Here is a 26,153-nt window from a genome sequence, read left to right as displayed (position 1 = left end):
CTTACTTTGTTTTATTATTTACTCAAATTTGTCATTTTACATTTTTTATTTTTTTTGCTATTAGGGTTTAGGTAACTTTTAATGTCATTTATCACTATTATAACCACTAACCATGTTTGACCCTCAACTTACATTCACATTAAATGAAGGGTGTCATTATAATTTATGGCCTACCCGATCTTTATCTGACTTTTGGAAAAGTAGCAAAAAGAAATTTTATGATAATAGAGTCTATGTAACTACATTTTCTAAATTGCAAAAATAGCATAATTAAAAATAAATAGTCGTATAATTGCAAAAATAGCAAAATTAAAAACAAATAGTCGTTTGATATATCTATTTACTTATTATATTTGTAATATGCAAAAAAGATGTGTTATGACTATCTTTTTCTAAATTCTTTTGATGCAATTTTCACCTTTAAGTTGTTTTTAAATATAATAAAATAAATCAAAATATTTATAAATTTACAGAAAAATTTTAGAATTTATTCATAATAGGTATTGTATACTTTCATAAATGTCTAATACTGATAGACTTTTATTGGTGCTTATCAATAGTAGATTTTAAATTTTGTTATATTTGTAAATATTTTTAACAATTTTGCCTTTTACAACAATGTTCTATTTTATAACTACATCTCTCTTCATTGGTAATATAAACTAAAACAATTTGCACCCAAATTCAAATTATTATAACACAAGTTAAAAACACCCAAATTTTAAGCGATTCAATTTAAGATTTGCGATATACATTTTCAACAATTGTTTTCAAATATAGCAAAATAAACTAAAATATTTATAAATATATATATATATATATATATATATATATATATATATTTTAATTTTTATCACCGATAAATAACGATAAAATATGTGTCGTAATAAATAATAGTTTATTCTGGTTGATCGTTAATTAATGGTGTGATATTTTTAACAATTTATTACTTTAAAACAATTTCCATTGTTTGTCTCGTGGTTACTATTTTTCTAGTATAAGGTGGGATCTGAACCAAGACATCCTTTCTTAACGTGGATAAAGTGCCAGTTGAGCTTGAACTCATTTTGAATTTGTCTCGTACTTAATAACTTGGAAAATTGACAAAAAGTAATACACTTTTGGTTTTTATTTTCAAAAGTAGCACATTCTTAAAAACTCGTAAAACTGTTTTTCTTGGTCCATCTCGGACGAGATCGACCACCGATATTAAAAAAAAATCAACTTATTGATTGTTTTGGGTTTTCTCAATGAATCTCGATTTTACACCAAACCTTAGACCGAGATTTTACCATTTTTCAAATTTTTCCAAATCTTATTTACTTTTTTTATAAAAAAAAGGTATTCAAATTCTGTCTAATCTTACTGAAACCTTAACTAATATTTTTATCCTTTGAAAGTAATTATGAATTTGGGTTGGTCCTAGACAAAATTGTAGTGAAAAAGGCTAACAACTTGATAACTTGGTATGATAATGTAGACACAATTTTTGGTGGAATGAAGGGAGATCTATAATGTGCTCTTTTGTGAATTCCCCAATAAACTTCCATTGTGAGTGTTAAAGAAAATGGCATTGACAATAGTTACCTGTGAAGAGAAGGGGTTCTTAAAAATGGAGGTTGGACTTGGAAACATCATTTCCAACTGCTCCCATGTTGTGTTCAGACAAGTAAATTCCAACCCCAAACTTGTAGTTTTTGTAGAAATTAAAAAATAGCTTCTCGTTATTATACAAATTTGTTCTCAATTATTTTATTTCCAATCAATTGATTGTTTTTTAAGCTAATTTTTATGTCTAACATGTCCCCACATCACTCCCTCCCTCCCATGTCAAAGAAAACAAAAATAAGAGTAAGAAAAATGGAAGTTTGACCTGTGGCTGCGATCCGGAAAATGCAACCCAGATCTCTAAACAAATACCCAATTGAAATTTGGCCTTGATTGAATCAAAATGAGGGAATTCTTGCTCTTTGTGGCGATTTTTTTGGTGGGGTTTGTAGCCAGCGATGGGTGGACCAATAACTCCGGCATGGCGGCGCCCCGGCGGATTCATACCCTGTTTTCGGTGGAGTGTCAGAATTACTTCGATTGGCAAACTGTGGGGTTGATGCATAGCTTCAAGAAGTCGAAGCAACCGGGGCCCATCACCCGTTTGCTTAGTTGCACCGATGAGGAGAAGAAGAAATATAGAGGGATGCATTTGGCTCCCACTTTTGAGGTTCCATCCATGAGTAGGCACCCCAAAACTGGCGACTGGTGAGAGTCTCTTCTTCTTTTCCTTTTCATTTCATGAAACTTTTTGGAGTACAGGATTTTTGTTTTGTGTTGCTTTTGGTGTGCTTCTGGTAAGTGGATTGGGTTGTTTTCAATTTGATTGCTATCTGTGTTGGTTTTGTTTGATTTTAGTTTTGATTTTGCTTCTGTGTTTGCTTGATTAGTGTTCCCTGGGTTTGTAGGAGCAGACTTCCTGAAATTGACTGGTTTACTTGCTTCATCTTTTCCCCTTCATTGCATGAACTTTGGAGTTGAGGATTTGGTTTTTTTTTTTATTTCTTTTAGTATGTTTCTAATTAGCAACCTGGTTGGATTCTGATGGTTATGTTCCTTACCTTTGTTTGAATTTAGTTTCGATTTTGTTGGGCTATTCTGACCTGATTGATCAGTATGTATACAGTTTTTTCATCCCTTCTAAATTTCATAAGATGCGTTGAGCTATTGGACAAGAAGTACAGAATGATGATATTGCGATTGGTTTGTGTGCTCTGTTTAACTGTTTGATGCTAACTCACTGCTCCAAGTTTAAACTCATTTGGCAATTGGTAACTGTGAAGCTGGAGGAAGAGGTTTCTTGTTTTGAAAATATATCTCAATTCTGAAGGATTGTGAAAAGATGTGAGGTTCTTGTTGAAAAGCTAATGTTGTTCAATCATTAATGATGTAGAAGTGTAAAAGGTAATGGTAGTTAGAGGAGAGGATATTGAAATGGTGAGTAAAAGCGTTAACCGGACAGTGGGAGGGGAAGTAACTAATTGAGAGAAACTGGAAGATTCAATTGCAGAGAGTTGAGGAACGAGTACCATTTTGACCTTGTTCAATTTTAATTAAGGGGACTGAACTGAATTTCATATATCACTGCAACTCCAAGTAATGTAAATTTCAGCTAACTTTCAACATATGGATAATTAATAATTTAGCTGCACAAAAAAGAGGATTTGTGTAAGTTGCATGCTTGGAGGTTTCAGAATTCATTTGGACTATACATTTCTCACTTGAGAAACTTGACCGAGTGTAGCATCCTTGAACAGAGGAGAAGTTTGCCATTGATGCTTGATACCAGAGGAAATTTTTTTTTACTTGATGCTTTATGGATGTTTTGTTCTTACTCATTCATAAAAATAATCAAAATGGCCATTAGTTAGTTTTCTTCTGCTTCATACTCGTTAGTTTTTCTTTTTCCTCCTGTTGAGAAAGGACTACAAATAAAAAGAAATAAGATATAAGAAGAAAACGTTACTTGTTTTGCAGGTATCCTGCAATAAATAAACCTGCAGGGGTTGTCCACTGGCTTAAACATAGCAAAGAAGCAGAGAATGTTGATTGGGTTGTGATTCTGGATGCAGACATGATCATAAGAGGCCCAATAATACCTTGGGAACTTGGTGCAGAGAAGGGCAGGCCTGTTGCAGCTTATTATGGGTTACATTCTTCTCTCTTCTTCCTCTTTAATCACTTATGGCATTGAAGCTTATTATTTTCCTTATGTTGAGACTTCAACAAAGTTACTTGGAGAGATGCTTTTGGCTTTCTGCAGTAATGAGAAAAAAATTGGTTCAGATATTTTTTGGTACTTGAACTGTTATTTTAGTCTCTATGCTGTCAACTATCAAAGTGTTGTGTTTTAGTCGTTTAACTTTCAAATTTTATTACTTTAATCACTAAATGTGGCATAAAAAACTGTTTTTAATCTTGTGCATAAATGTTTTTTATCATTTGGAAAAGTCCAAGTCCATTCTGAAATTGGACATTTCCTGCCATGTAGTACGTGTGAATTCAAATATTTGTTTGTATAGACATTTATTGATCAATGAAATGAAAAAAATGTGATTATGGTAAACTTACATTGTATAATAAAAAATTAACTGTAAGGACCATTTATTTAGTTTCATTTTTAATATTTAAAGTTCTATGAAAAATGGAATGTTTAAAAGTCAAGGGATCAAAATAAGTACAAAAGTTGATGGACTAGTATGAGATGAAACATATAGTAAAATTTTGAGACTCGTAATGCAACTGGGAACCGTTTGTGTTTATATTCAAATTCTTCTTAATGTTGTTGCGACTGCGTTTGAATGATGAGTAATTATTTCTTCAGATACTTGGTTGGATGTGACAACATTCTTGCTAAATTGCACACCAAGCACCCGGAGCTTTGTGACAAAGTTGGTGGCCTCTTGGCAATGCATATAGACGATCTTCGAGTATTTGCACCAATGTGGCTTTCAAAGACGGAAGAAGTGCGCGAAGATAGAGATCACTGGGCGACCAATATAACTGGTGATATCTATGGCAAAGGGTGGATAAGTGAGATGTACGGTTACTCGTTTGGAGCTGCAGAAGTAAGCATTATTTTTCCTCTCACCTTCTTCAATGGACAATTTGAACCCCTTTTTGCTATCTCACCTTGTTGTGTTGGTTGCTTGAGATATTTCCGTCATTCTCTAGGTTTATGTTTTGCTGATGTGACTTCTTTGCCCAACCCAGGTTGGTCTCCGACACAAAATTAATGAAAATTTGATGATATACCCGGGCTACATTCCTCGTCCCGACATTGAACCTATCCTTCTTCACTATGGTTTGCCATTTAGTGTGGGAAATTGGTCCTTTAGTAAATTAAATCACCATGAAGATGGTATTGTCTATGACTGTAACCGGCTTTTCCCTGAGCCTCCTTACCCTCGAGAGGTATGTGTCCAAATGAATACTTCCTTAGATATTTTGATATGTTTATATGAAAACCATTGGGAGAAGTTCTTCAACAGTTGCATTCTTTTTACGCATTGAATTGGTTGCAATTCTTGTTTATAAATTATTTGTTGCTAAAATGTCGAACTTCATGCAGATACAACAAATGGAATCCGATTCAAATAAGAAGCGGGGTCTACTTATAAATATAGAGTGTATCAACCTGTTGAATGAGGGTCTGCTGTGGCAACATAAACGAAATGGATGCCCGAAGCCACAATGGTCAAAATATTTAAGCTTTTTAAAGAGTAAAACTTTTACTGACTTAACTAAACCGAAGTATCCTACTCCTGCTAGTCTAGTAATGAAGGAAGATTGTGTTCAGAAACAACCAGTTAAGGTAGATCATGTTCAGAAACAACCAGTTAAGGTAGATCGTGTTCAGAAACAACCAGTTAAGGTAGATCGTGTTCAGAAACAACCAGTTAAGGTAGATCGTGTTCAGAAACAACCGGTGAAGGAAGATCTTGTTCAGAAACAACCGGTGCTTGATGAACTGCAGGAACCATATCCAAAAATCCACACCCTCTTCTCAACGGAGTGCACTACTTATTTTGATTGGCAAACTGTAGGCCTTATGCATAGTTTCCGTCTGAGTGGCCAGCCTGGGAACATTACACGACTTCTCAGCTGTACCGATGAGGATTTGAAAAAATACAAAGGTCACAATCTGGCTCCAACCCATTATGTTCCTTCCATGAGCCGACATCCACTGACAGGCGACTGGTAATTATTTTGTATTCACTGCATAAGCATACCTTCACTCTTTTGTTTATCGCTCGCTCGACCTCTTTGATCATTTTTTTGGTTCATTCATCAACTATTTCCCAATTTTATTTGTTACCACAAATTATTTAGGAAAGGAATAGAATAATTCTCTGCTTCATCATATACAAAGCAAGAAACCATCTTGTAATTTCTTTATCTTCTTCCAATTTTCAGCAAACTTTTCTACCTGAGATCTTTTGTGTTATATATTTACCTTTGAGTCCTACAATCCTCCAATAGATTTCCTAATCTTGCTTGTGAAGAGCAAAAAAGAAATAAAGATTTGGTGAAGCAAAGTTTTAATGAAGGCAGAGGAAGACTAAATCTTGGAACTATTCTTTATTAGGTATCCGGCAATAAATAAGCCAGCCGCAGTGCTCCATTGGCTCAATCATGTGAACACTGATGCAGAATACATAGTTATTCTTGATGCTGATATGATCATGAGAGGATCCATTACACCATGGGAGTTCAAAGCAGCTCGTGGACGTCCCGTCTCTACACCCTATGAGTAAGAAGTTATTATGATATTTCTCTCCAACCCTTCTCTGTGAACACATGTGATGCACAAGAATTTATGTTGCTCCACAAGTATATTTTTTTGCAATTACTTGATTCTTTTCTTTAGTAGGAAATATGTTAACTTGTTTTACATTTATGTTTTGTAGTTACCTTATTGGCTGTGACAATGTGCTTGCAAAACTCCATACAAGCCATCCTGAAGCTTGTGATAAGGTTGGGGGAGTTATTATTATGCACATCGATGATCTCAGGAAATTTTCCATGCTATGGCTGCATAAAACCGAGGAGGTTCGAGCTGATCGAGCTCATTATGCAACGAATATCACAGGAGATATATACCAATCTGGCTGGATCAGTGAGATGTATGGTTACTCATTTGGTGCTGCCGAGGTACTGGGTTATGTTGAAGCAAGTATTTTTTTTCTTTTTTATTGTTATTTTAATCTTACTTTCGTCATGAACTTTCATACTTAATTTTTTCTAGGGTTCTTTTGATTCCTCTTACTTCAAATGTCTTGTTTTAGTCCTTAAACTTTGCATAAAAAACCATTTTAGTCCTTGTCATTGATTTTCTAGCCTGCCGACCAATTGTGAGTGTAAATACTTTGAGATGAGGCAGCTACTCAACAAATAAATAATAGAAAAGCTGGCTTATTTATATATAGTAGAGGAGGCTAAAATGGATTATTTGAAAGTATTTAAAAATTTAAGGGATGGAACCAAGTTTGGAAGTTGAGTTTAGGGCTAGACAGATTGCATATTCTCTAGTATACAACTATTTCAGTGTCTAGCAAACCAAGTTCGAATATACTAGAACAAAAATAACGAAAATGAATCTGATTTTCTTTTTCATGTTTAAACAGTTGCAATTACGGCATATTCGAAGCAGTGAGATACTGTTATACCCAGGATATGCTCCTGATCCTGGAGTTCATTACAGAGTTTTTCACTATGGACTTGAATTTAAAGTTGGGAATTGGAGCTTTGACAAGGCAAATTGGAGGGAAACTGATTTGGTCAACAGATGCTGGGCTCAATTTCCAGCCCCACCAGATCCTTCCACACTTGATCAATCTGATAAAGATGGTTTTGCTAGGGACTTGCTTAGCATAGAGTGTATAAGAACACTCAATGAAGCTCTGTATCTGCATCATAAGAAGAGGAACTGCTCAGATCCTAACTTGTTGGCCAACCCGAACTTGGACGATGAAAGCGAAGTTGGGGTTTCTAGGAAAATTGGCAAGCTTGATGAAAGCTATACTGGAAAAGAAGACCATTTATCGACAGATAGTTCTCAGGAATCGTCACAGGCGGCAAAAGAGGATGGGATCTTTGGTTCTTTGAGGTTGTGGATTATTGCTCTGTGGGTGATTTCCGGTTTGGTGTTCTTGGTAGTGATTATATCAAAGTTTTCGGGTCGGAAAGCGAAGGGGGTGAGAGGTAAACATCACAGGATCAAGAGAAGAACTGCTTCCTATTCAGGTTTTGTGGATCGGAACGGGCAGGAGAAGTATGTCAGAGATCTTGATGCCTCCTTGTAATACTTTTTTGCAAAGTGAGTCCAGAAGTTTGTTGTAGAGAAAAAAGACAGGTGCAAAGCAACCTGAAAAACAACTCCTCGGCTGAATGACCGCTGCAAGTTCTTGCTTTTCGATGTTCGTCAGCTACTAACTTCCACAGATTTCTCAAAAGTTGAACAAAAAAGGAGTTACAAGGGGGCTATGAATCTTGGATGGATTTGTTCTTGGTGAAGTAGCCACCTAATACAGGTTTATGTAGTCTCCTCTGTTCTGCAAATATCAGACATTTTGACATTAGATGAGAAAAGTGTTTTTACTGAGTAAAAGATGAGATCTTTCCACATTTCTCCATTTAAGCCTTTGTACTTTTTTAGTCTTTTCAACAAGAACAGAAAAGAGAACCAATGAAATGGTTGTCATCAATTCGTTGAAGGGGAAAATAATCTTATTGAAGGGTTTTTTCTTGTATTGGAATTGATCCTAACTTTAAAGTTACATTCTCATTGACTACTCAATACTTCACTGCTTATTATCTCTCCTATGATGTACATTGAGGTCCCTTTCTTTTTTATTTAGACTGTGATGGATCCTCACCGTTCCAACTCTCAATATAGAAGGATGAAATATATGCGATATTACTAAGATGAAAATTGGCAAAAGAAAATACAGAATTCTCTCAGTCGACGGCTCCCTCTCCCTCACCTGCTATCCTATCTTTCAAGAATTAAACAGTAGGATTCTTGACAACCAAAATCGTGCCCTCTCCTTTCCTTCTCTTCTTTATTTATATTCGCTCCCTCACTCCCCTACCGTGGTCCCCCCTCAGTGGATCGTGCATCGACGCTCCACTCACCTGTGGTCCCCACCTGCAGTTAACCACATAACCAACTTCCCTTCCTTCTTCTCTTTCCTATTCCTTCTCCTACTGTATTGGTGTATGATGGGTGGTCTATCATTGCATTCCCGGTCCAGTTTCACCTTGTCCTCAAGGTGGAAATCGGGGAAGGATTGCTGAAAGTTGTCATAGCTTTCCCATGTGGCTTCGTGATGCGGTAGACCTTTCCAACTCATTAAAACTTCCCACCCGCCTGTTTCGTTTTTTCTATAACCGCGAGTCTCCTGTGGCACGACTTTCCGCTCGTGATTTGCAGTCAAAAACGGCAACAGCTCTTCGCTATTCGCACTCTCCCCAAAAGCTTTTTTCAACTGTGACACATGGAACACAGGGTGGATTGTTGCTGCCGCTGGTAGTTCCAGCCGATATGCCACCTGACCAATTCGCTTCAGTATCTTATACGGCCCGAAATACTTCGGTGATAGCTTCTCATTCCTCTTTCTCCGTAAGGATACCTGTCTGTATGGCCTAATTTTTAGGAACACTTGCTCTCCTTCTTCGAATTCGACATGTCTTCTCTTCATGTCAGCATAACTTTTCATCTTGTCCTGAGCTATGCGTAGGTGTTCCTTCAAAGCCCCCAATGCTACATCTCTTTCCTTCAGTTGCTCATCCAAGGTTGAGTTGGAAGTTTCCCGTTCTCCGTAATATAGCAGGGCTGGTGGGGTTCTCCCGTACACCGCTTGGAATGGTGACACACCCAACGATCTTTGGAATGTTGTGTTATACCAATATTCAGCCCAGGGTAACCATTTCATCCAATCCTTCGGTTTTTCCCCGCAGAAGCATCTTAGATAGATTTCAACCGACCTGCTGACCACCTCTGTCTGTCCGTCTGTCTGGGGATGGTAGGCCGTGCTTTGGTTTAACTTGGTACCAGCTAAACGAAAGAGTTCTTTCCAAAAGTGACTCAGAAAGATCTTGTCCCTATCAGATACGATTGACTGTGGAAACTCGTGTAATCTTACCACTTCTTTAACGAATAATTCAGCTACCATTTTTGCGTCAAAGGGATGTTTAAGGCTGAGGAAATGCGTATATTTGCTGAAGCGATCCACCACTACGAATATGACATCAAACCCCATTGATTTAGGCAATCCTTCGATGAAATCCATGGTTATATCCTCCCATACTCACTTTGGGACCTCGAGGGGAGTTAATAATCCTGCTGGAGATAAGGCTAAGGTTTTATTTCGCTGGCATGTCATGCATTCCTCGCAATATTTGCGCACTTCTGCCTTCATTCCTACCCAAAACAGCTCTCCTGTTAGTCGTTTATATGTTCTTAAGAATCCTGAATGACCCCCTAGGACTGAATCATGATAGGTATGCAGAATGGCTAGTCTTATTGAGGAATTCTTTGCGATTACTATCCTCCCTTTGTATCTCAATATGCCCTATTGCAGAGTGTAGTTCTCTACCTCTTCCTCCTTCTTAATTTTGGCGATGATATTCTTCAGATATTCATCTTTGTTAACTTCCTCTCTGATTACCTTGATGTCTACCAAAGTGTGAGCGGTTAGTTGGTTAAGATGGACAGTTGGAGGTACTCGCGAGAGGCCATCTGCTGCCTTGTTTTCCAATCCTGGTTTGTACATCACCTCGAAAGAGTACCCCAGCAGCTTTGCAATCCACTTCTGATATTGCAGTTGGATGACTCTCTGCTCCAGTAAGAATTTTAATGATCTTTGATCTGTTTTAACTATAAACGTCCTCCCAAGTAGATAGGGTCGCCAGCGTTGAACTGCCATTACCACTGCCATTAATTCCCTCTCGTATACTGGTTTGGATCGGTCTCGCACTGCCATTGTGTGGCTATAAAACGCTATAGGTCTTTTATTCTGCATTAGTACCGCCCCAATTCCATAGTCGGACGCATATGTCTCTACTTCGAAGGGCGTATTGAAATCGGGTAGAGCTAATATGGGTAGAGTCATCATTGCTTGTTTAAGCTTTTCAAACGCCTCATGTGCTTCTTCATTCCATTTAAATGCGCCGAGCTTGAGCAGCTGCGTCAGGGGTGCCACTATGGATCCATAATGCTGTACAAAACGACGATAGTATCCAGTCAGCCCCAAGAATCCTCTGACCTCACGAACGTTTGTTGGTACTGGCCATTGCTTGACTGCTCTAATTTTTTCAGGGTCAACTTCTACGCCTCTTCCTGATAATACATGTCCCAGATATTCTACCTTTGAACCCGCAAAGCAACATTTCTTTCGGTTGACAAACAATCTATGCTCCCTTAATACTTCCAGCACTAGTTCCATGTGTTGACAGTGTTCCTCTAGATTCCTGCTATAAACTAGTATATCATCAAAGAAAACTAAGACAAATTTCCTCATATAGAACCTAAAAATAGAATTCATTAGTGACTGGAAGGTTGCTGGTGCGTTTGTGAGCCCAAACGGCATCACTAAGAACTCGTAATGACCCTCGTGAGTTCTAAAGGCCGTTTTCTCTATATCTCGACTACACATTCTTAGTTGGTGATAACCTGCCTTCAGGTCTATTCTGGAAAATAAACTGGCACCGTTCAACTCATCAAACAGTTCTTCAACAACGGGGATAGGAAACTTATCTGGGATGGTTATGTTATTGAGTGCTCGATAATCCACGCAGAATCGCCAGCTCCCATCTTTTTTCTTGACCAAGAGAACGGGACTGAAGTAGGGACTTGTGCTAGGGCGTATAATTCCTGACGCCATCATTTCGTCCACCAGTTTTTCCAGTTCTTCCTTCTGTTGGAATGCGTACCGATAAGGCCGGACATTCACCGAGTCTGCTCCTCCCCTTATGTGTATATGGTGTTCAATATCCCTGCTGGGAGGCAGTCCCTTAGGCTCCTCGAAGACATCCTTATATTGTGTTAGAACCGCCCTGAAGCCCTCCGGTTCAATTTCGTTCTCTTCAGTTTTTATCTCAGTTTGACGTGCCTCCAATGTTCTGCACTCAATCAGATACCCAGTGTCCGTTTCCACCCATGATTTAGTGAGATTTTTTAGACTCACTTGAGTTTTAGTCAAGCTTGGATCTCCTTTTAGCACCACTTTTCTACTGTTGTGAAAGAAAGACATGGTTAGATTCCTCCAATCCTTCTCCGTCACTCCCAAGGAATGTAACCATTGCATTCCCAATATCAAATCTACCCCTCCTAGTTCCAGTGGTAGGAAATTCTCCACGACTGTCCACCCGATGAGGTTCAACTCTACTTTTTCACACACCCCCTTGCCTTTGATGGCTGTTCCTGACCCCAGTATCACCCCATAGTTGGCAGTGTCTTTTGTGGGTATTTTCAGTGTCTTGACTAGCCGATCGGATATGAAGTTGTGGGTGGCTCCACAGTCAACCAGCACGACGACTTCCTTACTTTGGAGTGTGCCTCTTATCTTCATGGTTCCCGGATTTGTCAATCCCACTACTGAGTTAATACATAACTCTACTACTTCTCCCGGGTCGTGCTGCAGCTCCATGACTCTCAAGTTTTTTTTATCATATTCGTCTTCCTCAATGATTTCTTCCTCTACGTCGTCATCTCTGACCACAAACATCCGTAGCTCGCGTATATCCTTCGCCTTGCATTTGTGCCCGGAGTAATATTTCTCATCACACTTAAAACAGAGTCCCTTCTCTCTCTTGGCTTGGAATTCAGCGTCTGAGAGTCGTCTAGAGGGTCCTTCTTTCTTAATCTCCTTCGCCGGCGATCCTCTCAGGGTAATCGTTCGTATTGGAAATACTGTGTTCTCCTTATTCCCCTGTTCTTTTAAACCAGCATATGTTTTGGTTGTAGGATAGCTGCTATTTGAGATTTTCATTCCCGAATATCCTGGTAAATTTGCTTCCCTCCTCCGGATCTCTCGTTGTTCCACCATTTACGCGTATTTCATCATTTCGGCTAATCTCACGGGATTGCAGAACTCCATCTCTACCTTAATCCACGGTAACAATCCTCCCATGAATGTCTCTTCCACGATCTTTTCCGGAATATCCGATAATGGGGCCACCCACTTATCGAAGAGATTCTGATATTCTTCCACACTTGATTCCTGCTGAATTCGCAAGAACCGGCCGTACAAGGAGCCTTCGCGGGATGATCGAAATCGAATTAGTAATCGCTCCTTTAAATTTAACCAGCAGGTGAACTTGTCTCTTTCCTCCTGCGATCGATACCAGTTGAGTGCGGGTCCTTCAAAGCTGATTGTGGCAACCGTAAGTTTTTCAGAATCCGTTAGTTTGTGTATTTGAAAGTATCTCTCTGCTCGGAACAGCCATGAATCTGGGTCATCTCCATCGAATACAGGCATTTCTACTTTTTTGAATTTGTTTCGATCATTGCCATCTCCTTCGTCGTCTTCCTTCTTTTCTGTCGTCCCATTTGTTGTTTCTTTACTTTCTGAACTTTCTCCCTCCACCGTTTTTCCCGTCCATGTTTCTTGTATTGGCGAGTCGATACCTTTTCCGCTTGCTAGTACCCATTCCTTGGCCATCGTCTCCATGAAGATCATCACCATCTGGTGTGTTTTCTCCACTTGAGCCTGCAAGTTTTCCATGTTTTGCGACATCACAGTAATTTTCTCCTCCATCACCGGAATTTTGTTGAGTTATTGTTCGTGTGTGTCTCTTCTCTCTTCACTTCTGGTTTGAACCATGATTTCCCCACTACTTTTTGGATCGACGGGCTCTGATACCAAATTGATGGATCCTCACCGTTCCAACTCTCAATATAGAAGGATGAAATATATGCGATATTACTAAGATGAAAATTGGCAAAAGAAAATACAGAATTCTCTCAGTCGACGGCTCCCTCTCCCTCACCTGCTATCCTATCTTTCAAGAATTAAACAGTAGGATTCTTGACAACCAAAATCGTGCCCTCTCCTTTCCTTCTCTTCTTTATTTATATTCGCTCCCTCACTCCCCTACCGTGGTCCCCCCTCAGTGGATCGTGCGTCGACGCTCCACTCACCTGTGGTCCCCACCTGCAGTTGGTTACATAACCAACTTCCCTTCCTTCTTCTCTTTCCTATTCCTTCTCCTAGTGTATTGGTGTATGATGGGTGGTCTATTTGAAAGAGAGAAAATAATTTGTATAATTTTGTAAGTCAAAATTTAAAAAAAAAAAAAAAACAAAAGTCTTTTTAACATTTTAAGTCAAATCTTCAAACAACTTAGTTACATGCAAAAACGCATGTAATTATTTTAACAAATTTCAACACCTAACATTCCACTAACCATAGTGGAACTGAATGGGTAAGTGATTTACATCTCATATAGACACTTGTCCCACCAAGTGTTAGTCCAAGGGCAATATATATGGTCATTTGACCATTCGAGTCAAAGTTCAAGTCAAAAGTTAACATTTTGACTCTTTACCATTTTGTCTGTCTTGACTAATTTAGACCTTTCGCGCATGAATCCACGTTTAGTTTTTTGAAATATAATCACATTTGAATATAAAGTTGGTAAAAGTTTGACTTTCAAAACCAAAAGTCAACATTTTGACTTTTTATAACTTTGACTAGTCAAAGCTCTTGAAAGACTTAGGGGGTTCTTAGGTCTAAGGTTTACACCACCTCTCCAAAATGATGGGGATGTAGCTTCGCCTCTCCAAAATGATGGTAACGTAGCTCCCACCTATCTAGAATGGTGGTCTCCAAGATGGTGGTGGTGCAGCTTTACCTCCGTTTCTTCAAAATAATGATGTTGTAGTGTCTGATCGTTTCTACTAGAAATGAGATCGTTGACGACAAAGTAAAGATACCCGATCATTTCTAGTAGAAGTGAGATCAATGTGGACTCAAGTATGACTTCATATATTTAACATGTCGTCAATAATCTCATTTCTAGTAGGAACGATATGACGCTACAACATCATTTTTTTGAAGAAACGCAGGTAAAGTTGCACTACCACCATCTTGGAGACCTCCATCCTAGATAGGTGGGAGCTATTATGAAGATACCTGATTGTTTCTAGCAGAAGTGAGATCGTTGTGGACTCAAGCTTTACTTTATTGATCGTTCCTATTAGATGTGAGATCACCGATGATACGGTAAAGATGTTCGGTCGTTCGTAGTAGAAGTATGATCACTAATGACAGAGTAAGGCTGCCCGACCATTCCTACTAGAAGTGAGATGAATAACAACATGATAAAGGTGTATAATTGTTCCTAGTAGAAGTGAGATGGTTGATGGTTATCAATTTAGTTTATTTCACTTATGTGTTGTGGACTCAAGTATGACTTTGTATATTTAACATGAGAGACTCTACTTGATCGATTGTTAGGCAACTAAATATGGCTAATCGAAAAAAAAAAAGTTGTCTTATTCATGTGTTGCTTGATTGCTAAAAGTAAACGTGATTGTACAAGTTTTCCTCTCTATCTCCCAAAGTTATAAGCGAAGAGAGGTTTCATGGTAAGTCTAGGGTCGAACACAGAGAATTTAAGCTCCTAATTTATCTTATCATGTACTAAATCATGTGGTATAATATATACAGTATCTTTATGGATAGTATGCTAATTAAATTAGCTATTTACACTATGGTGCTTGGCGGTGCAAGGTGAGCATTGCGAGATGAAATTGCGAAATGTGAACTCATTATAAATAAGGCAATGAAGGAAGGGTTTAATTATCTAAACGCACTATGTTGTGTTTTAATACTTCGAGGCAATACAAAGCATGTATTAACTCTGAATTAGGGTGAGTAACCTCTCAGCGCTTGTGTCATACTTGCTCGCCTCTCGGGATGCAAAAGGTAGTTGCCAGAATCATTATAAGTTCATTAAAAGACATAAATTCATTCACTAATATTTCAAAAACAATTAGCTAGTTGTCAGAATCATTAAAAAACACATCAAAATATTATACAACCATTTTAGTCATACTTGACAAAAAACAATCGAACTATATGTGTCACTACATACATGTTATTGTAAATATGCAAGTGTATATATTGGTAACATCACATAACATATTTAAAATATGCAGTGATAATTAAATAATAGTAATGAAACGAATATGCACTGACAAAAAATAATATAACTATATGTGTCACAACTTATATATTATTGAAAATATGCATGTGTATATATCTAATAAATCACAAAACATAATCAGACTATTGAGTGGTATATAATAGTAATGAAATTAGTAGGCACTTAAAGAAATAGTATAGAGTACAATCAAAATATGTGCAACTGTTATTATAATATTTTATATGTGAAAGAGTATATACCGTTGACAGCACATTTAAGCAACAAAAATAATAACATGAAAAAATTATTTGAAGAAGATGACTACAATATTAAACTCATTATACTCTTTGTTTACCCGACACTTCATGGAAAAATTAAACAGGAAATATATGTGGAAAAAATTACATAAATAGGAAGGAGAAAGAAATATGAACAAAAAAATTATGTACTTAACGGATATACTTGAAAGAGATGAAAAGATGGAAGAACAAAATAAAAAAGACCAAATGACAAAGTTGAAACAATGGACGACGCCAAAAAGTAAGTTTGTGAAAATTTGATTTTGTATTGACGCTGAAATTGAATAAAGTGAATCTGTAGAAATTATTAAATATACTATTACCATACTAGATTCAACTTATACCATATTAAAATTAAATCTCCAATAAATGATATTCTAATAATAAATGCAAATATAATTGTGGATTATTTATTATACTAATTATGGAAGTTATAAAATGGAGCAATTTCAAATATAGAAAAGTATACTAAAATATTTACAAGCTATATTAAAATTTTGGATTTTATCAATGATAGAAATTGATGAACTTCTATTTATCAATGTTTATATTATTGATAAACTCTGAAACTTTGTTATATGTTATAAATATTTTGTCCAATTTGTTATTTTTGACAATTTCCTTTACAAAATAGATAATAAATTTAGTATAATTTAATTGTGGTAATATTTCTTATATATCTTCGAAAATTAATTATTAAAATTGATGTGAAGGATAAAATGATCTTAAAAACTACGAAATTTTAATTAAGAAAGTAAATGAAAATTTAAGACATTTGGATAAAATCATGTCTAAATTATGATTTCTATAAATATTTCTATTATTTATTTGAACTAAAATTAAATTGAGTCCAAGATTAAACTTGATTTAGACCCAATGCTAAACATGACTCATATCCATATGTCTAATTCATGGACCAACAGAATCCAAATCCACCAAAAGATTTTATATAGAGATGTCCCCGTTGGAAGAGGACATGTATTTTTATGAAGGTCTAGAGTATGTTCTTTTAAGAATTGAAAGACTAAAGTTGCTTTGAAGATACACGCTTTCAACTCCAAGAATATCACGTGCTCCACTTCTTCTTCAAGGAGCAACCTCAAATCAAACGTTGACATTCAACCGAAAAAGAGTTGAAGAATCAAATACTAGAGAATAAACCAAGTTGGATCATCATAAAGTTCAACTTAAAATTTTGTGTAAACAGTTACTAAATTTTATGAAAGTTAAGAAATCATGTGTCTTTAGACCTACAGTTAATAAATAGTTACCGAGACAACTACAGCAAATTCAATTTCCTTACTCAGTTGCATGCTATCACTAAATGTATGATGACCATTACAACATACCAATTGTTAATGATCTTGAAGGCTTCTTTCTCGATGTTGCCTTGGTGAGCTGAAAATAAACATCTAAGAAACCCAACACAATTTCATCTTTATAACAACTTCTTAGCCCGATTCACAAAAGTAGTCAGACTACGCAGTCAAGTGAAAAATAGTCAAATCTATTCTTATACATAACTCACGACCAAGTATGAACAAATGGACTCCCCAAACCCACCCTGTTTAAGCCATCTTCTTCAAAGTATCCCTAAAAAGCTCAAGCGCTTCCATCGAACAAGACCCTTCAACTTCAAGCTCTCCCCTGCATCAACTATAGTCTCCTCAATATTTTTTGCATGTTCAGCTTCGAGTTCCATAAAGCATAAAAGGAGATTTCTTAACTGCTTGCTTCAAGAATGGTCATATCACCTGTATTTGACTCTATAATAGCAGAGGCTCAGCCGCTCAGAAGAAAATGGATGGGACTAGTACTAAGAGGAAACAAATGGACCAGGCAAAAGAGAAATGAACCTCCTTTGTGTTGGCACTAGAACTCCATGGTAATAAGAATAGTAAATACCTGTTTCAAAAATAAATAAATGAATTAAGATCCTATTTCATAACTATTTGGTTCTAGTTTATTAGTAACATCATTTCCCCATATAAATTTATTTGTTCTGTTGTTCCCTTTCACTGTTTTCCATAAAACAAGGCAAGTTTTGAAAATTAAACACGCAGTTAATTTTAGTATTCTTAATTTGGATAAGAACTCAATTTTTTATTTAATGTGGAAATTGAAAACCATATTACAAAATTGGTGAGAAAACAAACGTACCTTTTAAAATGTAAAACTAAAAACAAATCGTCATCAAATTAAGGCAAAATTACCAAGCCAACAAGGAGCAAGGTTTCGACAAATAAGAACAGAGCAGGTGTTAGTTATGAACTTCAAACTGCAGAGAGTTTCATTAATCAGCAATAAAAAAGTTGATATAGCTCCCAACTCCAAAGAGAAATCACATGTAATTCTTTTAAAGAACCGAAAAGAAAACGGTATGTGAAGATAGGTTGTTAGATGTATTTTTTTGACAATAAGAATCCAGTGCTTTTAGCGAAAATACTTTTAAGTAAAAGTATAGTTAAAGTTCTTGATAACAAATCAGTTTTACATTTATTTCTGCATTTATAAAGCATTTGAAGTGCTTTTGTATTTTTATGTTATGTCTGTCCCAAGAACGATAGTTTTGAAGTACATGAAGCACCCGCAACCTCAAGCCAGCCAAAAGGATACTCAATCCAAGACAAAAATACTCAAACGCAACCTAAACAAACACTAATCTCCAAAACGTAAAATACCTCAACTAGAAGAAGGCATTTATATAACCATCTTTAATTTAAGGTCCAATCCAATAAGACGAAAATGGAACTTTTTTTACTCAATCAGCCAAGAAATGAGTTCTCACCTATTGGCACGAAAATAGCTAAGAGGTGGAGGCAATACCATCAAGTCTCAACTGGTTGTGCCAATCCCTTGCAAGTGATCAGAGTCCTTAATTAATGGTTCAGAGTCGGTGCTTTCAGGGTCACGTTGAAATGAAACCCTTGATGCCTTGATATGATATAATACAAAATGTTGATAGAAGAAAATCAGATCAAACGCTATAGAGACCTGCAGCACAGTGTGGATATAGTGAGCAAATACTGCAAACTCAAATAACTTGTTTAAATGCCATAGTTGGTTCCTTAAATGACATCGTCCGCAATACAAGGAATTAGACTTCTACAAGAGAGAGAGATCTTACCAAAGCTAGCAAGGGCTTCCCTATGTTTCCCAAAAAGTTCACCCAAGAACCTGGAAAAAACCCAAAGTCAAAATCTAGACGGAATATGCAGTTTTTAAATTTTGTAATGATTTAGTTTTCCTGCATGAAAATTTCAGTCCAGATGCAAGGAAGGTTTCAAATGCATGTAGATTGATAAATAGTAAAAGATCAATACTTTACCGTTACAAAATTTCTGACTCTTAAGGATTAAATCATTACAAAATATTAACTAACTAAATCAATGAAAGCTAAAATTCAAAAACTAGGTTATTACAAATCTTAAACTATCGAAATAAATTGTTACATGCTAAACTTCATAAGTGAACTGAATCATTACTTCAATAGAATGATAAAAGCATCAAACCAAATATGTTTAGTTAACCCCAAAATTTGTATTCAAGGTACAGATTACAAAAGTACATAGATAAATACTTTTTTTAGAACAGGAACAAATGGGCTAAAAATCATTTCTAGTCCCAAAATTTTCATAAAAAGTAACCGTTGAGTTCATGAACTTTGGTTTCTACCGATTTAGTCCCTCTACTTCAACTTTGCTACGATCTAGTCAATAGACTTCACTACACTATGTAACAATTTAGTACTTATACTTCAAAATTTGAAACAATTTAGTCATATGGTAGAAATTAGTGCAATATTTAATGAGATTACTTGCATAAATAGACCAATAAATTAATTAGAGACTCAATATTGTAACATAAGCAAGGATGAAACGTAACGGCACAAAGGATGAAACATCCTTAGGTTCCCTTGCCAAATCTTTACAAATTCTATGATTCCTCTCTTCCAAAAGATCTCGCCAAATTGAACACACCGCATTCCCCAAGAAGCCTTAAGAATCTGTCCTAATCACGAAAAGGAACATTAAGGAGACATGAAGACTTTTTAAATGGAAATCTTTGTAGGAAAGACTAAAAGCAGAGATTGCAGAATAACGTTTACTTTGATAAATATAAATGTTTCATATAATAGGAACCGTCCAAAACAAATTCTTATAAACTCAACCTAACCTTGGGATGAACAACCAAATCAGAATCATATGCTTAGAGTGTTTTGCATTTATCTTCTGGTAGATTAGTTTTTCATACGACTTGAACATTAACTTTCACTTCTTTATAAAAAAGTATACGGTTGAAATAAAATATGACTCAATTCCAAGCAAAGCATGAATGTAGATTACAATTCAAGTATTTGGGATACGTTTGGTTAAAAAAACACTAGATGACCTTGGTCAACTGATTGCACGCTCATTTGAGCCAAAGTTGCCACTCCTCCACTGAAGTCCAGAACTATATTACCAATGCTGAATCCCACTGTACTCTTCCTGGTGAAGTTCAAAAATGCCTGTATGTAAACAACTAGATTAAATGAAACGCAAGCTTTGTTCTTTGTTAGCAAATTTATATCAGTAGCATGTACAATTTTTTCTTAAAACCCTAAATGACTTTACAATTCTTAAGAGCAACATGGTCATGTTGAGTACGTTTGGTTAGGTAAATAATTCCATGACTTACTGGGCTGGATAATTCTATTAAATATCACTTTACTTGGGGTTGGACTATTAAATATCACCTTAATTCTTTCCAGAGAGATGATTAAAGATAAATTTTATTTTCATATACTTGGCATTTTTGTTAATGGACAAGAATACATTAAAACATGGGGGGGGGGGGGGGAGTTTGGGACACTTAGTGGTTATAATAGTGGATGTTTTTTAGTGCAAACTATTTTATTCTAAATTACAATAGTCTATGCTTGGAGAGGAGTGTCAGACTATTTTAGTTAGGTAGGAAATAGTACACATAGTGAGGATAGTAGAAAATAGTAAACAACATGACAAAAAGGGATTTCAGAAAGTATTATTGCAGTTAATCGTGGGTTTATAAAGAGTTGTAAATACCACTATTATATTTTGAGCCCCAAACATTGAGTGGGCTATAAAAATTAATGGATTAATATATTAAAAAGATATGAACACAAGTAGAATGTGAATTGTGTCAATTCTTTTCTCAATCACCTTTTCTTTATTCTCATCAAGACCACACAAATGAAAACTAATTTGATAAACTGAACGATTCTCTTAGGTGTTAACTTATTGTGGAGAGGAAAAAAGAAACATGATAAGTAAAAAGGTTAGCATATTTATTAAGTTGAATCATGAAAAAAGTTAGTATATGTATAATGGAAGATTTAATGTGTAGTTTAGCCTACTTTCTACTTGGCAGAAAGGCAAACCTGAGGAGAGTATTTGATGAATGTCATAAAAACTTGAATCGAACTGCAACACATTGAGAATGATCGTCGTTGAACTATTAGCAAGTCAACCAAACCAACATAGCTTCACAATAAAGAGACAGGGAGATGGTTACTTGAATATGGAGACAAGCCAAAGCCATGAATGGGTTGGCAGAGCCATAAAAAAGCAGGCTCCTGCAAAAAACCATACTGCGACCAAGATGGCAATTGATGCCTTCGAGACTTTCTGGCTGCCACGCTGCATCAAAATCCAATCAATAGAATGCTAAATAGCAACCCAAATTAAACCAAAGCAAGATCCAAGGCCGAAAGAGAACAAACCACTGACATCAAAAAATACAATTTGAACCGAGACGACGAGGATCAGTATAATGGAGTGGAAGGGGAAAAAGACATCGCTCAAAGCCACCGGTATCATCTAGGGGAAGAAATGAAAAGGGTTAAGAACCAATGCAATTAATTTAACTGAAAAGCTGCAGCGTGAGTGTTATTCTTGATTTCCCCGTAAATTGGGTATTGTGCCAGGAAATGAAGGTGGTGAATATCAGGAGTTGGGAAAGGGATAGAGAGAGATTGAAAATCCATTTCCAGGGAAGTCATAGCCATATAGTTCTATTAGTCTTATATAGGGATACGGATAACCTGTAGTTCTAAAGGTCATGACCATCGAATTTATTTTTAAAAATGGTTTTGTCTATTACTCGATTCTGAAAAACAATGGTTTTGTCTATTACTCGATTCTGAAAAACACCCTTCCACTGTTTGATTTTATTTCAGATTTTATACATAAAACACATTTTCTGAAATTACTATTCAGTACTCAATTTTGCAGATTTTTTTTTTATAATCTCATTTAAAAATTTAGTATTTAGTACAAAACCTCACATTTTAATTTATTATTTTTAATTATTATCATTATTATTTTTATTTTAATTATTATTATTATTCTTAATATTCTTATTATATTCTTTAATATTCTTAATATTATTATTCTTCTTCTTAATATTCTTAATAATATTACTAATATCTATGGTTGTTATTATTGTTGTTATTATCCTTATTATTCTTATTATTCCCATTATTCTCATTATTCTTATTATATTATATTTTTTATTTTTATTACTCTATATACTTGTATATATATACATGCTTTTAAATTTGATTTTGTATACTTTTAAATCAAAGTTTTAAACTTGTAAAATGGTGGAATGTTGCCACCTTTGTTCTAAACTTACGATATTAAAAGTTTAAAATAACAAAATTCGTATAAAATTAATTTTTTGTAAAATTATTTTCATAAAATTAAAAAAATGATTTACATTTTGTTCTTCAATCACACACAAACACAATTAGTTTATTATTGTTTTATACTCTATCGTTAATTTTATCCTTCCATTTCTTATTACCTTTATTTTTAATAACAAATAATTTCTAATTTTTATAAATTTAAAATGACTAATTTTTTCTTTTTACCAAAATGGAACATTCAAAAATTGAATTTATACAATACCAAAAATTACAAAGTTGAAATTGAATCTATACAATATCAAAAGTTATAAAGTTAAGAAAAAAAATCAACCAAATATAAAAAAGATAGTTAATTTCATTAAAAGTGAAATAAATCAAATAATGACTATTTTTTTATAATTAAATAATAATAATAATAATACAATATAATAAATATTAATAAGAATAATAATAATAATATTTTCAAAAAATAATTTATAGAAATGGGACCCATCACACAATATGACAAGAAAACCCAACCTTTCTTTGATTACATTTATTTGAAAAAATAAATTGAGTATATATCAATGATAGAAATAACAACACTTTTAAAAATATTAAAAAATGTAACAAAATATCCAATATATTTAATTTACTATATTTTATAAATATTTTAATCAATTTTACTATATTTAAAAATCTCAAAAATAATTTACCTCCTGACCTAAAGATTGAATCCTTACTTCACAATTATTGTATTATTAATCTAGTTTAAAATTTATAAAATATCTATTTACTAATTTAAAGGATTGTTTTTAGATTATAAAAATGAAACGAGATATTTATGGATGGTGTTGTTTTCAAATAAACAGCAAAATAAATAAAAAAAATATTTAAAAACAAAACAAAATATGATTGATAATGTTAAAAAATACTGTTACACTATAAATGCATTTAGCAATTTTGGTATTGAAAACTATTTTATAAAAACTTATTATAGATATCTATCACGAGTTTCAGCAGCCGATAAAAAAAATATAAGGAGTGATGCTTGAAATTGGATCCAAATAAATGTAAGAAAAGTTTTCAGACACTAAACTATGTTCATTAGTATTGTTTATAGTATGTAATATAATTAGCATAAAATTGAGTTTGATGGAGTGCTGAATTTGAGGATGATGAGATTGGTAGAAACAAAAAAGAGTGGATTTAGATAAGTGTGTTTTGGAGAGTTTTTGTTATCTAAAAAGGAATTTTGTAGATTTAGATATATTTATGATTGTATTGGGATATTTAGGGATGGAATTTGGGAATAGGCAGAGGGAGATAAGTGTACCTGATCGTAGCCATATTTATCGAAGTACTGCTTCTGAACTGTGGTACTAAAGAAGAGGGTAGCGTTGTATATCAAATAGGAAGATTGTTTGGTGAAATTCAAAATCAAGTAATCGAAGCTCAATCCTACAACACTAACAAAATCAAAATCCAAATAATAGAATCAGAGGGAATATTAATTAATTGATTAAGTAAAGAGTAGGTAGTAGTAGCAGTTAGGTTAGTACCTTTTGCGTCGGAAATTTAGAATGACCTGTGGATAGGAAGCAAGCGCCCAGCAGAGGATGGAAATCCATCCTAATACCCCGTATAGGATCTCCATTGATATTGAATTCCATGAACTCATTTCTCTCTCTTCTGATCTTCTCTTCTCCCTCTCTCACACATTAACTAGCTGTGGTTATGTGATGAGTCTGACTCATTTTGGACTATATTTTCCCATTTCCTAACATCATCAAATTTCCCTTTCCTTCCTTCTAAAAAAACATCCCTTTCCTTTTAACTTCTTTCAATCTGGACCATTCATTTTCTTTGCATGGCCGACCTACCGACGTGGCACCCACAACTTCCCTTCCACTCTACAACCCTCTCTCTCCTCCACAAATAAAATGCTTCATTGTTTTCTTTTTTTTCCTTTTTCAACTTTCTATCCGTACACTCCACTCCTAATAAATCTTTAAATTAGTTCCCACTTTTTTCTTTTTAATGAAATACCCTTCTGCTTACAAATTTTGAATATGTATATTTCCATAATGTATCTTTTAAATATTATTGTTATTATCCAATCAATTTTAATCAAAACAAACAATTTAATCCTTCATCTTTACTAAATACTTCTCCATGTGAGTTAATAAAATGCTTACAAGTTAAACCGAATGTTTACTTAACCGTTTATGTGATGATATCGATGCTAATTATATTAGATGACATCTAAATTATAATGAATTACTTGAAAAATCAATTAAAAATAAAGATAAGTTATTTAAAGTTATGTACAAAAAGCAAATGTGATTGTAAACCTTTTAGGGTGGATTGACGTGTAGATTAAGTTATTATAATTTGTGGTTTTTATAGTCTGTAGATTCTAATGGTCTGTTGGTCATTATAATTTGTGTTTGGAATGTAGAGTATTACTATTTTTGGCATATAGATATTAGGTAAATGAAATACCATTTTTTGAAAACATAGTTGGAATTGTACCTTCCACTAATTTATACAAATTACTTTATTGTAACGACTCAACTTTTCTACTAAGCTAAGGTCATTACCATATAAGTTAAAGATAGATTTTTTATTTCAAATAGAAGAAAATACTAAATTTAAAGAAAACCGTTCAAATATTCTCTTAAAATTAGTAATAAAGTAAATAAAAATAAACATAGTAATTAAGATACTAGTTTGGGCCCTACAAAAATAAAAGGAATATTTAAAAGTAATTATGTGTTATAAAATAAATTTATGAAAATATAATTATTGAAACCTAAATGCGGAAGAAAACTGAAACTACCCTAGTCACTTCTTGTCATTCGCACTAATTTATACAAACTACTTTGTTGCTAATTGGGATGAACATGTCTTCTACAATTTTATAGAAATTGGTATATGAATTAATTAAATCTAGTTAGTTAGGTTGTTCTTTTAATAAATCTAATTACAATCTTCATATATGACTATTGATAAGTTTAATGAGGAGATAAAATAATTTAGTTTTGCCCGAAAAAAGCATGAGAAAGTGCGTTTTAAAAAATGTTATTATAATTAAACAAAAAGTGTATTTGAAATGACATTGAAAAATATTTTTCAAAAATTCATTTGTGTTTAAACACTTCCAGTGAAAACTTCTTAAAATAAAAGTACGATGTGTTTGAAAACATTTTTTAAAAAGTATTTGTATATGCAAATTTATTTTGTTTGTTATATACACTAAAAATGTTTTTATTAATATTTTTCAACATTGATTGGTGGCGATGGTGGCTGGGGTTGGTTGTCGAAATTGGCTGATAGAGTCATTAAAGGTGGTGGTCGGAGATTGGGAGAAGGGTTGGGTTATGGAGGGTTAGTGTTATGATATGTCAAATGTTATGATAGTATGTGTTTAGGGGAAGAGTTATAGAATTTCTTTTTTTAAAAAATCATATTCTAAATCCAATACACAAATTTCATATATT

At 34.5% G+C, this 26,153-nt stretch overlaps 3 protein-coding genes across 9 annotated transcripts; 1 reads left to right on the top strand and 2 right to left on the bottom strand.

Moving 5' to 3' along the window:
• The first annotated feature begins 1,563 nt into the window (after window positions 1–1,563).
• LOC101221472 (peptidyl serine alpha-galactosyltransferase) lies at window positions 1,564–8,369 on the top strand. Its single transcript, XM_011653280.2, has 8 exons — window positions 1,564–2,256; window positions 3,526–3,696; window positions 4,373–4,616; window positions 4,762–4,962; window positions 5,120–5,748; window positions 6,137–6,301; window positions 6,459–6,702; window positions 7,176–8,369. Exons 1-8 carry the CDS (start codon window positions 1,952–1,954, stop codon window positions 7,851–7,853), a joined length of 2,637 nt encoding a protein of 878 aa, XP_011651582.2. The 5' UTR covers window positions 1,564–1,951; the 3' UTR covers window positions 7,854–8,369.
• Window positions 8,370–11,649: 3,280 nt separating this feature from the next.
• Window positions 11,650–12,599, bottom strand: LOC116402457. The gene is made up of 2 exons (XM_031881706.1): window positions 11,739–12,599; window positions 11,650–11,673 (listed from the first exon to the last, which is right to left on the bottom strand). Exons 1-2 carry the CDS (start codon window positions 12,597–12,599, stop codon window positions 11,650–11,652), a joined length of 885 nt encoding a protein of 294 aa, XP_031737566.1.
• A 4,691-nt stretch (window positions 12,600–17,290) lies between these two features.
• On the bottom strand, window positions 17,291–24,444 carry LOC101221236 (cystinosin homolog). 7 transcript variants are annotated; one of them, XR_969038.2, is made up of 11 exons: window positions 24,213–24,444; window positions 23,987–24,119; window positions 21,752–21,841; window positions 21,537–21,661; window positions 21,403–21,445; window positions 20,394–20,511; window positions 19,887–20,012; window positions 19,129–19,178; window positions 18,828–18,995; window positions 17,858–17,906; window positions 17,291–17,767 (listed from the first exon to the last, which is right to left on the bottom strand). XR_969038.2 is itself a non-coding variant. In XM_011653279.2 (10 exons), exons 1-9 carry the CDS (start codon window positions 24,329–24,331, stop codon window positions 18,837–18,839), a joined length of 963 nt encoding a protein of 320 aa, XP_011651581.1. In that variant the 5' UTR covers window positions 24,332–24,444; the 3' UTR covers window positions 17,291–17,906; window positions 18,828–18,836. The 7 variants fall into 7 exon arrangements, 3 of the variants coding, with proteins under 3 accessions (XP_011651581.1, XP_011651580.1, XP_004145688.1); XR_969036.2 differs by having other exon boundaries at window positions 17,291–17,657; window positions 17,756–17,906; window positions 18,790–18,995; window positions 24,213–24,442; XR_969037.2 differs by having other exon boundaries at window positions 17,291–17,648; window positions 17,756–17,906; window positions 18,790–18,995; window positions 24,213–24,442.
• Between the last annotated feature and the right edge of the window lie 1,709 nt (window positions 24,445–26,153).

The sequence above is a fragment of the Cucumis sativus genome, chromosome 3 (assembly GCF_000004075.3).
Source record: "Cucumis sativus cultivar 9930 chromosome 3, Cucumber_9930_V3, whole genome shotgun sequence".
NCBI lineage: Eukaryota > Viridiplantae > Streptophyta > Magnoliopsida > Cucurbitales > Cucurbitaceae > Cucumis > Cucumis sativus.
This window is presented reverse-complemented; position numbering and strand designations above follow the sequence as displayed.

What these genes read in the sequence shown, in the direction of transcription:
- LOC101221472 (XM_011653280.2), top strand. Translation starts at nt 1,952, where the DNA reads ATGAGGGAATTCTTGCTCTTTGTGGCGATTTTTTTGGTGGGGTTTGTA. An exon ending in CACCCCAAAACTGGCGACTG is followed by an intron (nt 2,257 to 3,525) that starts GTGAGAGTCTCT and finishes CTTGTTTTGCAG; the next exon opens with GTATCCTGCAATAAATAAAC. An exon ending in CATCCACTGACAGGCGACTG is followed by an intron (nt 5,749 to 6,136) that starts GTAATTATTTTG and finishes ATTCTTTATTAG; the next exon opens with GTATCCGGCAATAAATAAGC.
- LOC101221236 (XM_011653279.2), bottom strand. Translation starts at nt 24,331, where the DNA reads ATGAGTTCATGGAATTCAATATCAATGGAGATCCTATACGGGGTATTA. An exon ending in ATAAATATGGCTACGATCAG is followed by an intron (nt 21,842 to 23,986) that starts GTACACTTATCT and finishes TTCTTCCCCTAG; the next exon opens with ATGATACCGGTGGCTTTGAG. An exon ending in TTCAAATTGTATTTTTTGAT is followed by an intron (nt 21,662 to 21,751) that starts GTCAGTGGTTTG and finishes ATTTTGATGCAG; the next exon opens with CGTGGCAGCCAGAAAGTCTC.
- LOC116402457 (XM_031881706.1), bottom strand. Translation starts at nt 12,599, where the DNA reads ATGGTGGAACAACGAGAGATCCGGAGGAGGGAAGCAAATTTACCAGGA. An exon ending in CAAGCTTGACTAAAACTCAA is followed by an intron (nt 11,674 to 11,738) that starts GTGAGTCTAAAA and finishes GATTGAGTGCAG; the next exon opens with AACATTGGAGGCACGTCAAA.